Source organism: Schistocerca nitens, chromosome 8, assembly GCF_023898315.1.
Source record: "Schistocerca nitens isolate TAMUIC-IGC-003100 chromosome 8, iqSchNite1.1, whole genome shotgun sequence".
NCBI classification, from domain to species: domain Eukaryota; kingdom Metazoa; phylum Arthropoda; class Insecta; order Orthoptera; family Acrididae; genus Schistocerca; species Schistocerca nitens.
Window position 1 is genome coordinate 372,243,409 of NC_064621.1, and position 14,809 is coordinate 372,258,217.

A 14,809-nucleotide genomic window follows, 5' to 3' on the forward strand; every position below is an offset into this window, starting at 1 on the left:
CGGCTTTAGAGCACTTATCGAGTTAATAACGTCACCCGGTATAGGATGACTTCCTCTTCCAGGTGCCACACCAAGCACACCCGTGTTTTCGAATTTTGTTATCACCTTCTTTAAACCATTTAATGACATCGGGCCTCTCCTCATACTTTTAAGTCGATGATACTCTCTTTATAGTACTGTAATTGCTGCCGTTCACATAAAAGAGTTTCACTAACAGAGCACGGCCTATCTTATCGGTAGCCATAGTGTTCACTCACGTTATGGTTTGTCAAATGACAGGGATACCATGGCGTCATGAAAACAGTATACAGCGCCAGATTTGCACCTGGTGGCCACAGTTGGAACTAATTTGTGTCCCAGTGTAAATCAGTTTCGCATTAGCACGTTAGCCAATTTACCAAGCTTCGCTGTCATATGATAATTACAGGCCACACTGGACCTCAGTGAGAAGCTGTGCTTTTATTGTAACCACGCGGTAATGCTGGGTATTCAAGAATTTCAGTAGAAATGTCGATATCCATAGTAGGGGGTCTACGTTTCTTCTCCCGGTATGAGTTAGCCTGGATCACTGCAATGAATGACAGATAGACGATCTTACCCAAAACATGTATCGGCCACTTAACAGTATTCGTCGCGCAACGAGTGTGGTTATCGTCTGTTACGCATCGACGACAGATATGAGTATCGTTAAGCAGCCTCCACAAGTATAATGAGGTGCTGATTCTACACAGTGGTGAAGTGGGAACGGAATCACACAATGAGAAGCCTATTTCCATCTTGCTCCCGATTAATTGATCTTACGTATGTAAGAAGGTTCTAGAGATAGCTCCCCAGTCAGTGCAAGACAAAAAAAAGTGGTTCAAATGGCTCTGAGCACTAAGCGACTTAACTTCTGAGGTCATCAGTCTCCTAGAACTTAGAACTAATTAAACCTAACTAACCTAAGGACATCACACACATCCATGCCCGAGGCAGGATTCGAACCTGCAACCGTAGCGGTCACGCGGTTCCAGACTGAAGCACCTTTAACCGCACGGCCACAACGGCCGGCGCAAGACAAAACTTCCGAGCTGTTAATTCTCATATGTACTACAGTTAAGAGATCGTTATAATCTGCCATACCAGTCGAAAGTTGAGCCACATATCTAGATATTTAACATGAGCAGGCACTAAAATATTATGACCACTAACCAGTAAGAAAAGTGTTTCTGTCCACTAACTTCGAGCCACATGCACAGAAATTCAACATCAATAGACGTTAAAATAGTAGGTTTATTGACTGGCGAGCCGGCCGCGGTGGCTGTGCGGTTCTAGGCGCTTCAGTCCGGAACCGCGTGACTGCTACGGTCGCAGGTTCGAATCCTGCATCGGGCATGGATGTGTGTGATGTGCTTAGGTTAGTTAGGTTTAAGTAGTTCTAAGTTCTAGGGGACTGATGACCTAAGATGTTAAGTCCCATGGTGCTCAGAGCCAGCCATTTATTAACTGGCGAGGACGTTATTTGTCTATCCTGTGTCTAGTCAAGACAGCCAAATGGCGTTATTTAGGCACAGTATCCATTCCTTTCTCGATTAATCTAGTTATCATTATTTTGACACCTGTTTAAGGTCGTCGAAAGCAGTGAGAAAATTGTTACTTTTTGTAAGAGATTTGCCACAGTCGCGTATCAAAAGTGTAAAAATTTGCGAGTTTCGAAATTGCTGAAGATACTGTTACGTATTATTTCCAGCAGTTTACTGTTGTATTTAGTATAGTCACATTATGTGAGAGAATCATCAGCGGGGGTCAATAGAGAGGATTGTCACTTCCAGGGTCGCAGACAAGCGAATGCGCCTCTCCTGCGTTTTGGTGCAGATTCGGTCCGAGTAATCGAGAGCAACTTTTATTCTCTCATCGGATTTGCGCGGGGCACCTGTCGGCCGGTATCTGCCGTGCTGGTCGCGCATCCATCTTCGTCTCCACTGACGGACATAACAGCCGATTACAGCGAGGTCGATGCCGCGCGCGCCGCTGCGAAACCCAACTCTTGACAACCTGCCGGCGCGCGGCTGGCGGTAGGTCACGTGACGAGTGACGTCACGGGAGACTTGTCTGGAGGGAGGGGGGAGCCGGCCCCTGCCACGGCCCAGCCGGGCTGGCCCCTGCAGTGTGCGCGCGGAAGCCGCGGTAGGCGTGTTTCGCGGGCGCTGCAGTTTTTTTTTGGCTCAGCAGTGTTTTCGTGTTTTCTGGGTCTCACCCACTTCCTTATCAGTTCCGAGCGCTCCGTGAATCTAGCTGTACCTCTCCGGTTTGAGCATCCAGTGTTCCTGACACAAACTCGTCTTGTTCTGATTCTCTAACGTCCACGTTTAAAAATCAAAAGATGGTGACCTCACCCTTTAAAAGCAATTTTAAATTTACTTACCTTGGCCTACGGCGCTGATTAAGTCTTTCTTCCTCTCAGTATGCCTGCTGGTCATTGTGGTATAGTACTCGAAGCATTCTACTATTTACTGAGTTCGCCTTAAATGTAGACTTCCCACAATAAATGTCTGTGCCGCGGGTGGAGTCCAAACAGGCGGCTGTTGCGGCGTTTTTAATTTTTTAAGTAGCCGATACAGGTCTTCCACCGATAACCGTTCCGTCGTCAAAAGAGAAAAGTAATACGGTAGCAATGCCGTTTCCTGGGGCGTGTGCGCCGGTGTTACTGCTGGTCTGTTCCATTTCGCTCTGGCGGATGACGTCCTGCGGCCCACCGCCGAAGAAACTTGGCGGGACAGCTGGTGGTGGAGCTGATGATCCCTCCTGGTCACCGCTGACCGTTGCGCACTGCAGGGCCACATGCTTGAAAGAGGTGAGTCGCCCATCCTCTTCCAGTCGCATGCTCTAGTGCTGGGTGTGGCTTCCCGAGGAGAGCAGCACCTTGAAACTCGCCAAAACAACGCTGTAATCGACTAGCAGTAAAGCAAAAGAAATATTGCTATTGCAACTCTCAATAGTTTCGTATTTGTAAATATATATACGAGAGATTGCAACAATGTTACACTTCTGTACCTCTGGCCTTACAGCACAACATGCAGCCATCGGTGGCAAGTATTCGGTTCCATCAAGACGGTTAACTCGAAAATTTCTCCGTAACAGGAATATATCTTATGTACTGAAGGTCGTCATTATTTCAAATCGATCGTTACTGTCATAGCTGCTGCAGATGCACATTTATTTAGTCATTTTTTCTAGCCTGTTGACCTTCTCAAGTTGTTTTTGTAGGACACGTACATCTGCTTCTTTTATCTGTTCATTATTATTGAAGCATTCAACATATATTTCAATGCTACCAATCAGCCCATTAACATACTGCCTCTAATTTTAGTAACTATCTTTCCCCACCCCTCTTATTTTGCTATTGGTTAAAGTTATATATTTTTATATAGAAAATGAACAATCATAAAGACTTAAATGTAAAAAAAATTAATTTATGTTGTTTCTGTAGTAGAAGCCTCTACCTGAAAAAGAAAACCTTATTCATTTTTTATTCGACATCTACTTGTGTACATTGTAAGAAGCTGAAGAAATGTTTATTTTCAGTTATTTACTTATCTTGGAAAGACAGGGCCACCCCACTTCCAGCTAGGCGTTGTACATATTTACCGTTAAGTAACTTCTCATGGTTGAGGTTCACGGTCATGTAGAATTGTTTAAACGACGTCGTATTTGCCGTTGAATGTACAAATTATTGAAATCATAATTTCAATTCCAGCTTTAAATCCATTACTAAGCAGTAATTCTGCTTCACAACATGTCGGAAGATTTTAAAGTTTGACATCTTGTGAAGCAAAATTATCAGTTAATTATGGCTTTAAGGCTGAAATTGCAACTGTGAAATAATTTCTGCAGTCAAGTCCTTTAAGAAATATTTATCATTGTTTTCGTAAGAACAGACTTGTTATGAAAACACTTTTACTATGGGATACGACTAGTAGATATAACAGTAATACAAATGGTACAGCAGAAGAAAACAGTTTATATTCGCTCATGAAAAGAATAATTACATTGACAGTTTATGATTAGATGGATTTGCTTAGCGCGTCTAAAAGTTGATACACTAAAAACTGTTTTTGCGAAATGTCATTGTAACGAGGCTAGGATCTGTCCTAGAGAATGAATGTGCAGCGTTTTGATTGATTATCAAGCCTTGCTGCATACCGGTACAGAACGACTTGTTTCACCCGTGGCCATATAAGAAATGGATTCCCTCCAGAATTCCTCCGTTCCCTCTTCGCGCAGCACCCACATCGGTGTAACCCAGCAAGGACAATATTACTAGTCTTCCGAAATGCGGCTGCAGCAGTTAAAATGCAGCAGACATAAGGGTATAGCGCACAGCAGAGAAGAAGGAAGCGTACTCGCGAAATAAGCTTACGAAGCTATTAGTGCACCACCAGGCGACAACGAAAAACAAATGACAGAAGCGATCAGTCTATGGGTGAGGACTGGTCAGCCGAGATATGCAGGCCTACGCGTGCTTCCGCAGCGCAGCGGCGGTCCGTCTGGTAAGGAGTCTGCCTCGTGGCTGCTGCCATCTTAATCGCCGTCGGAGTCATTGATCGCAGGCGCTGCGCAGCCTTGGCGCGGCTCGCGGGGGTCCACGCTGTTGACTCAGGCCGCCCACCTAATCGCCACACACACACACACACACACACACACCGCCTAATATCGTCCGCTAACGACGTGTGCAGAGCAGGGCGCGACGACCCAAATTGCGCGTAATTTCCTACACACCTCCAAGCAGGGCATTTTGCCATCCCCACGTCGGTCCCTCTCCCAGACCGTAGATCGTGGCAGGAAATGCGTGTACCGCCTCTAGACATGAGTAACTGAGACAATTAAAGAAACGATCTGGTTTCTCAAAAGTCTTAGCAAGCACTAGACGACATTTGACAACCCCATTTCCTTTTGGGCTTCCTCTTCGCTCGATCATCCCATACATGTACCTGCTTGTTGCGATTTATGAGCATATCGAATGGAACCATCACATAGGCTCAACCAGCAGCTAAAGCTGGGAGCAGTCTTCTGGTAGAATACTGTCTCAAGTGTAATCAAAGGATGTTGTTTACAAAACACTAGTGTGACGTGTCCTATAATACTGCTCATGTGTATGTAACCAGTACCAAAGAGAGCTAGCAAAGTTATTGAACGTACACTCTAAGACAAAAGAGACAACGCACGGTGAAGGAATTACCCGCTTGGGGCGGAAATCAATAGATGTGATCTGCATGTACAAGCAAAAAAATGATTACAGTTTCAGAAAAATTTGATTTTTTTTTTTTTTTTTTTTCAAGAGAAAGAGCTTCACATATTCAGAGGGTCAACAGCGCGTTCGTCCATATCTGGCCCTTATGCAAGCATTTATTCTCCTTAGCATTGATTGATAGGGTTACTGGATGTCCTACTAAGCCAGTCGCGGTGGCCGAGCGGTTGTAAGCGCTTCAGCCCCGAACCAAGCGACTGCTACGGTCGCAGGTTCGAATCCTGCCTCGGGCATGGATGTGTTTGATGTCCTTAGATTAGTTAGGTTTAAGTAGTTCTAAGTTCTAGGGGACTGATGACCTCCGATGTTAAGTCCCATAGTGCCCAGAGCCATTATTATGTCCTACTAAGGGATACCGTGCCATATTCTGTCTAATTGGTGCGATACGTCGGGAAAATACCGAGGTGGTTGGAGGGCCCTACCCATGATGATTCGCAGCTCATCGGGGTTCAGTCCGAAGCAGGACTCATCACTGAAGACAACTGTACTAGAGTCAATGGGACTCCACGCCGAAGACATACGCGGAGACGCTCTGGACAGCATTGTGATACCAACCTGGGTGTCGCCCGCCATACGACCATTTCATTTCGTAACGGACCCTCTTTCGTTGTCATCCGTGGCACCCTTACAGCACAGCGGTACTTCGACGATGGTCTATGCACCGTTTTGCTGTCCATGGTAAGCTTGCCTGGGCTTACGTTTCAGCACTATAATGCCCGTCCCAATAGAGAGAGAGTTTCTAATGCTACTCTTCGTGCTTGCCAAACCTTGCCTTGATCAGAATGGTCGCCGGATCTCTCACGGAGAACGTTTCGAGCATTATGGGCAGGACCGTACAACCATCTCAGGATTTTGATGATCCAACACTCCAATTGGACAATCAATACCCCTTAGGAGGACAACAAAACAACACAATCAATCAGTCCCCAGCGGTATAACTGCTTGCATAAATGCCAGAGGTGGACAAACGCATTATTGACCTGCTCAGTTTGTGGAGCTTTTTCTCTTGAAGAAATCATCCAGTTTTTCTGAAATTGTAATTTATCTGTTATTGTGAACATGTCCATCATATCTATCTATTTCCACCCTACTCGGATAATCCTTCGTGGTGCGTATTTGTGTGTGTGTGTGTGTGTGTGTGTGTGTGTGTGTGTGTGTGTGTGTGTGTTAGAGTGCACATACAAAGAAGGATAGGGAGAATGCCATAGATTTGTTTGATCCATGGGAGAGCGTCATGGAGATGTTGGAAAAACTATAATGGTAGACGTTTGAAGATAGACGCAAAGCATCCCCTGAAAGGTTTCCGTGAAACATACCACAAGCCATTACGCATAGCTCCTGTACGGATCCCAAGACAAGATTAGAACAATTGCAAAGACGTTTAATCAGTCATTCTACTCGCGCTCTGTACATGAATGGAAATGGGGAAGATTAATAACTACCACAGTGGGAAGTACCAACTACCACACACTGAACGGTGGTTTTCAGAGAATGAATGTGGACGTAGAGTCATTTTTTATCGGAGTATTTGTTGTCTGCTTCGTTCGCGGTGATATTACCCCGGAAATTAATAAGTTTCGTTCGCCATAGTTGAGCGTTTTGTCTTTAAGGTGGCCACGCTCGAAACTTCAAACATGTCAGGCAGTTAGTACAAGCGTTTATGACCGTACGTGATTTGGACTGTTCAAGCTGCCTGAAGCTTCACCGACTTTCAGTTACCCAAGTTTGTGGGAGCATACCAACGTCTCGTATTTCCTTGAGCTTGTCTACACACAGCGTATGTGGTTGTACAAGTTAACGTAAGTTATGATTCAGTATTCTTAGTGGTTCTGTCTCGACCAATGTGAAGCACATCGATTATGCGTTACTGGAAAATTTTATTTGACTGTATGAAAGCCAGCCTTCCTACATAGGAATTATATCAGGCTAGGAAAAAGAGGAATGTTGCATATGTTACACTTTCTACAAAATATAGAGCAACTTACCATGTCACAGAGGGACATGACGTTATTAAGAAGATAAATTCTTCCAGAGTGAGCTACAGGTAGGAAAATTCTCCCAGAACCAGCTGAAGGAAGGAAAAAAGTGAAAGTATTTCTTAATCTGAAGCAAGGAAAGATGAGTTTCATAAGACAACGTTCATAAGACAACCCTTACTGATGAGTGTAGGCATGTATTCGATGTTTTTAGCGCCTTCAACATCCGAGAAATCACAATATTGCTCTCATATTTCTGTATGATGTTATAGTTTCTCTCACAATTGTGTTCTGATTTTAATCTGTGATGTTACAAGAGACGGGAGGTTAAAATATGTTTCTCTATTGACCCTGCACTATTTAAACTAATCTTCGATATCTCTTCAACCCACACAATAACTTAATGTAAGAGAAACTTCTTCGCTTCTTTTCACGACTGCGAAGATGGCCCAAACAAGAAAATCGGCGACTCAAAATCTCCAATAATTTGAAGTACAATTTAATGACTGTGGAAGCACGCTGTGTGGAGTGATGGTTATTTGTGCATGATCGCTCTAAATGCTTGTGCATGCATACTTGTCATACTTGCAGTTACATGTTTGACCACCTTTAAGGGGAAGTTCTGGTAGAGAGTTGCGAAGAATGGGCGACGTTTATAATTTTTTTCTTTTTTCAGAATAAATACAGCCTCGGTTGCGTTTCACCCTTTTGGGGCATCATCAGTTGTGTAAAAGCAGCTGGCTATGAAAACCATCCGTCATATAGCCTTATAAATTGGAAAATGGACGCAACAACAAATGGACATATAATCCATCCATCGTATAAAAACATAAAGTGCAAGGTGAACCTTGAACACACCAGGTAACACCGTCACAGTAGTACAAAATAGGACTACGCTTACAAAAGTAAAGGCGGCATGAGCCTCCCGCAGCATAATGATTTTACGGGGGCATTATCCAATTACTGTTGCCTCCATTTCCCATTTTAAATGCCTCTGTGACGCATGGGTTTCATATCCAGCTACTTTTACACAGTCTGATGCTGCCCTAAAATGGTGAAACGCGTCATTGACATTAAACAATTTCGAAGCCAAGACTGTTCCTATTCTAAAATGCGTTCGAAACTGGTTGCTGTACCACCCTGCCACAAAGGAATGAAATAATTTTATAATTTTTTTTCATAGAACACTTGTTTGTACTATAATGGGTGTTTTACCACGCAATTACTTTTACATTCATGTATGAAAACATTGCTTTTCTCATAACAGATTAAAAATGGTGGCTTCAGTCCTTGATCCTATGACGATTCTTACATGTTCACTCTTTCAGAATAGATGAATAATCTTCGTTGAATATACCTGCAGCTATATATAATGCTATTTCAACAGTTTTTGCACCGCAATGAAAAAACTTCTACACCAATTTCCAAACGCACATATTGAAGCTCTCGTTGCCGTTTTCTGTATTGGCACCTGTATATCTTCTAAGCAAACCTTTACTGGACAGAAATTTGTATACTGGTCGAATCTTTTCGTGAACTAATCCGTCGACCGCCTGCAGCTGCCAGCATTTCGGTCGGCGCATGTTTCCATTCAACACGCTGTAACTTCCAAAACACTTTCACGATCAAAAAATACTTATTCAGTCATACTCTAAATACTTCAAAAATACAAATTATGTAAAAGAAAATCCATTTTTTCATAGTTCTCGACCAGGATCTCTCCGTATGTCCGCACCGAGAGAGGTGGCACAGTGATTAGCCCACTGAATTCACATTCGGGAGGACGACAGTTCAAGTCCACATCTGGTCATCCAGTTTCAGGTTTTTCGTGATTTGCCTAGACCGACCGCTCCACGCAAGTTACAGGATGGGTCCTTTACAAGGGCACGGCCGATATCCCTCGCTGTTCTTAAAACGCTGCGACCTCGATTCGACGAGACGTTGATCACTAATGTTCTTTTCTTGAAGCCCATTGTGTACGAGATATTTTCTGGTCAAAATCGGCTACTCGTGGCGGGTGCGTGTCACGTGCTTGCGTGTAAATCTGCCGCGAGAGACGCAGTGACGTCAGTGATCATCTGACCGTGCCATTCTAGAATCCCGAATGTGCTGAGGACTTCTCGTGAGTACCAACAGGGGACCGCATCGACGTCTGCTAACAACGAAAGTAAACCTTTTCTTACTGCTCTGTTTTAGTAGTGGATTTTGTGTCTTCATTATCTTTATTTTATTGATCTTTTGTTTTAGAGCCTTGTTACAAAACTTTGCGTTAGGACTTGATACTTTTCCTACCAATTTTATCCCGGGGGAGAGACCAAAAATCTGAAAGCAACAATGTACCTACGTTTAACAGTATCTGGACAAAGGAAAAGCCTGTACTGTGTCTAAATACGAACGTAAACAGATGAAAAACGTTTTAATACAAGGCGTATTCGGAAAGTAAGGTCCGATTTGGCGCGAAATGGAAACCACTGTGAAAATCAGATCGAACTTTGCACATATGTGTTAGGCAGTGTCTTAAGTGTGCCTGTCGATAGACTCACGTTGCTCTTTTCAGTCCAGAGTGCAAAGTGACCACTTAGAAATGCCTGAAACAAATGCAGCACACATAACGTAAATGTCACGCCTTTCCTTCTTCAATACAATTCTCTGCCGCATTCTGCAGGGGAAATGAAGATGTTCCTGCCACGTTTTCGATGGGAAGTGTTTGATCACCCACAATAAAGCCCTTAATTGGCTTCTTCTTAGTTTCATCTTTACTCACATGAACCGCTGGCTACGAAGACAACATTTTGGCACAGACAATGAGCTGTGGACTAATGTAGATAATTAGCAGAACGCACAGGCGGCTCCTTTCTGTGAGGAGGGTACTGGAAAGTTGGTACAACTCCACGAAAAATGCCTAAGTTGTAGCGGTGACTAGAGAGGTAGCTGGAAGGTATGGCTAACTGTTGCAGATAAAAAAAAATTTATTTCACTGTGGTTTCCATTTCGCGATCGATCGGACCTTACTTTCTGAACAGTCGTCGTAATAACTGTTAATTGTTTCGACAGGGAATGTGTCAAATCTGTCGAACGAGATACATCGTTTTTGATGTTGCTTACCACTTATCAAGAAAACAGGACTCAACAGCTGGAATAAAAGTGCGCTATTTATTTACTGTCTTCTAACTAATGTTTGGTATGGTTGTCCGCAGTTGCTGGTCTGCAGTGACGAATTTTCGTCCGAAGGGCTTGGTGAGCTCATTCATTCGTTTGGAAGGAGAAGCCGACATTGTCTGCACTCTTTCGGATGGCTGTCAAAGGTGGCGACGCGCTGCACTGACAGAATCGAGGCACAAGCCTTGGAATCTTTTTCTAACGATTTTGGAGAAACAGATTTTTCTCTTTCAATGGTCACTATGCAAGTGTGGGCGTGGAGGTACACCACTTAATATTTACAAAAAATAAGAGCATAACTTTCAATTTAGAGCGGCACTTCCCCTCCAGCGCACGGCATTTCCCCTACAGCGCGTTGACGGCCCGCCCACAACCCCCACCAGTAATGCTCTCCCCATGCTCCCTCAGCCACTACACATCTATCGGCCACGATATTCTGCGCGCTCTTTATGTACTGAATTTATTCGGTTGGTGCACAAGTTCGTACTGGTTTCTCATAAGTTTAATAAAAACAACAGACACACATAACACTGACTTTAGTGATCAATAATGCGTTCTCCTTCACTGTTTACAACAGAGTGCCAACTCTGGGGTAACTTTTAGATTCTGTGACTGTAGAAATCATGTGGTTTTGAGGTGAAGAACTTTTCCAGCCATGTTCAGATCGCATTTGGATCTGGAACTGAATTTCTTTGAAGTTTTTTCGACAGAGTGTGGAAAAGGTGACAAGGTGAGGGCTCTAGATCATGTGAATAAGGTTGGTGCGGAATGCAACTCTTGTATAGTGTATTTTGTCAGTCTAGGAGAATAGGGCGTGCGTTATGGTGGAACAGCATCACATTCCACGCAGTCCTCGTGGTCGTTGTTCTTGGACTGCATGTGCAAGACGTCTCAGTTGCTGACAATAAATATCAGCAGCAATGGCTTCACCTCGGGGAAGCAATTCATATTACACTACCATTGTGGTTCCTTCAGATGCCTAACAGTATCTTTTGTGGATGCACGCAGGTCTTGTTAATGGTGGTGCTGCTTTGTTGAAACACCGTCATGCCTTCATTTCGCTTATGTTAGCATAAAGACACCATTTATCGTCACCGGTAATGATACAGTATAGAAATTGTCGGTTTGTTGACGAGCCAAATGATGACGAGCAAGGAGAGATGCACATATAGCCACTTGATGATTTTTTGTGAATTTGGCTTAAAGCATGCGGTACCCATGCACCAGATTTTTGAACTTTCCCCATTGTATGTGAGTGCTGCACAACGGTGAATTGATCACAGTTCATCACATTTTCCAGTTATTTTGTAAACTGACATGGATCGTTGTCGATTAATGCGTTTAAACGACCTTCATCAAACCTCAAAAGTCTTCCTGAACTTAGAGAGTCAGTAACGTCAGAAATATCCTCCTTGAAACGAGAAAACTGTTTCCTTTCAGTGCTCTGTCCTGTAGCATTATCCCCATACACAGTGCAAGTGTTTCTGTCTGCCTCTGCTGCTGTCACCTCTCTGTTAGACTAAAAACAGAAGAATATGTCAGAAATGTTAGGATTTCTCCACGACTCTCCATTTTCTAGCGTCCATAGCGCCATTCACTATTTCCAGATGACAAAATGACAGTATGTAAACTCATATAAAAATGGTGACCTACATATATAAAATGAAAGTCCATAAAGGAATCCACAGCAACCGGATTACGAACATGAAAAACAAAAACACTACGAACTTACGTCCCAACCTAGTATTACGAGTATCTCGAGCAAACAAACGTTGCTGATGTGAAATGTCTAGACGAAACTTTCTTTTTTTTTTTTCAGATATCAGCAGTGTGAGGATTTTAACATACTAGCTTTGTCAAGAACTTGTACTATGAATTTGGTCACTGATAAATTATCATTACTAGTACCAATTCCTTTACTATACATCGACATACTACCTTTGTCAAGAACATATACTATGAATTTGGTCACTAATAAATTATCATTACTAGTACCAATTCCTTAACTATGCATCGACTTCGTGTAACAGGGTCGGTCCCTAGTGAACTCACTTTTACCGTTCAGGTGCCAATCTGCACTGCCCAAATTTCACATAACCCATGCAATGATATCACAGATGTAAAATAAAATAAAATACAGTCACATATGGCAGGCGAGATTAAGTGCACGAATAATATTCCAGAGGTGTTGCAGAGACATACCAGCCGTCAGCTGTCGATTGACGAGAGAAAGTCGCTCGTACAAAAGTTTCGTTTAGGAAAAGACCAGCATCCATACCCACTTCTACTTGCTACACTATGTGATCAAAAGTATCCGGACACCCCCAAAACATACGTTTTTCATATTAAGTACATTGTGCTGCCTCCTACTGCCAGGTACTCCATATGAGCGACCTCAATAGTCATTAGACATCATGAAAGAGCAGAATGGGGCGCTCCGCGGAACTCGCGGACTTCGAATGTAATCGGGAGATGGTGTGTCACTTGTGTCATACGTCTGTACGCAAGTTTTCCACACTCCTAAACATCTCTAGGTCCACTGTTTCCGATGTGATAGTGAAGTGGAAACGTGAGGGAAACATACAACACAAAAGCGTACAGGCTGACCTCGTCTATTGACTGACAGAGACCGCCGACAGTTGAAGAGGTTCGTAATGTGTAACAGGCAGACCAGACCATCACACAGGAATTCCAAACTGCAACATCATCCACTGTAAGTACTATGACAGTTAGGCGGTAGGTGAGAAAACATGGATTTCATGGTCGAGCGGATGCTTATAAAGCCACACATCACGTCGGTAAATGCCAAACGACGCCTCGCTTGGTGTAACGAGTGTTAACATTGTACGACTGAACAGTGGACAAACGTTATGTGGAGTGACGAATCACGGTACACAATGTGGCGATCCGATGGCAGGACGTGGGTAGGCGAATGCCCGGTGAACGTCATCTACCAGAGTGTGCAGTGCCAACAGTAAAATTTTGAGGCGGTGGTGTTATGGTGTGGTCGTGTTTTTCATGGAGGGGGCTTGCAGCCCTTGTTGTTTTGCGTGCCACTATCACAGCTCAGTCCTTCATTGATGTTTTAAGCACGTTCTTGCTTCCCACTGTTGAAGAGAAATTCGGGGATGGCGATTGCATCTTTCAAAACGATCGAGCACCTGTTCATAATGCACGGCCTGTGGCGGAGTGGTTACACGACAGCCACAGATTCTGACCTGAATCCTATAGAACACCTTTGCGATGTTTTGGAACGTCGACTTCTTGGCAGGCCTTACCGACCGACATCGATACCTCTCCTCAGTGCAGGACTCCGTAAGGAATGGGCTGCCATTCCCCAAGAAACATTCCAGCACCTGATTGAACGTATGCCTGCGAGAGTGGAAGCTGTGATCAAGACTATGGGTGGGCCGACACTATTTTGAATTCCAGCATTACCGATGGAGGGCGCCACGAACTTGTAAGTCATTTTCAGCCAGGTATCCGGATACTTTTGGTCACATAGAGTATGTCGGAAAAGTTACGAACTGCACTCCTTTTCCTTGGGTACACAGCTCCACTCACTATTTCCAGATGACAAAATGACAGTATGTTAAGTTATATAGAAACACTGAATTACAGTAAAACAAGACAAACGATAAATAAACCCACTGCAACCGAAATACGAAGGTGCAAAACAGAAACTCTACGAGCTTATCTCCCAACCTAAAATTATGTCTAGCAAACAAATGTTGTTGATGTGAAATGTGTAGACGATAATTTTTTTTATCATACGTTAGCAGTGCGAGGATTTTATCATACTACCTTTGTCAAGAACATATAGTATGAATTCGATCGCTAATAAATTAAGTTATCATTACTAGTACTAATTCCGTCCTTATACATCCATTTTGTGTAACCAGGCCGGTCCGTCGTGAACCCACTTTTACCGTTCAGGTGCCAAACTTCACTACACACATTTCGCGTAACCCATGCAAAGAAGGCGCCGATCTAAAATAAAATAAAATACAGCCACATGTGAGAGGTGAGAGAGAGGTGAGACTAAGCGCACGAATAATACGCACTCATTTGGTAATTTTCGGTGGAAAAATTCAGGACATCAGCAAAACAAAGTGATTATGATTTATCTTAAATGCAACCTGTTGCCGGCCGGAGTGGCCGAGCGGTTCTAGGCGCTACAGTCTGGACCGCGACAGTCACAGGTTCGAATCCTGCCTCGGGCATGGATGTGTGTGATGTCCTTAGGTTAGTTAGGTTTAAGTAGTTCTAAGTCTAGGGGGGCTGATGACCTCAGAAGTTAAGTCCCATAGTGCTCAGAGCCATTTGAACCAACACGCCAGATGTGCTACAGCAGACATATTAGCCTCCAGCAGTCGATTAAGAAGAG

General features: G+C 43.7%; 1 protein-coding gene across 1 annotated transcript in view; it reads left to right on the forward strand.

Annotated features, from left to right (window-relative positions):
* Positions 1-2,161: 2,161 nt before the first annotated feature.
* LOC126198590 (uncharacterized) overlaps positions 2,162-14,809 on the forward strand; it is a 294,161-nt gene continuing 281,513 nt past the window's right edge. The window contains exon 1 of the mRNA XM_049935039.1: positions 2,162-2,833. Coding sequence (XP_049790996.1) covers positions 2,717-2,833 — 117 coding nt within the window. The 5' untranslated portion in view covers positions 2,162-2,716. The remainder of the gene's footprint in view (positions 2,834-14,809) is intronic.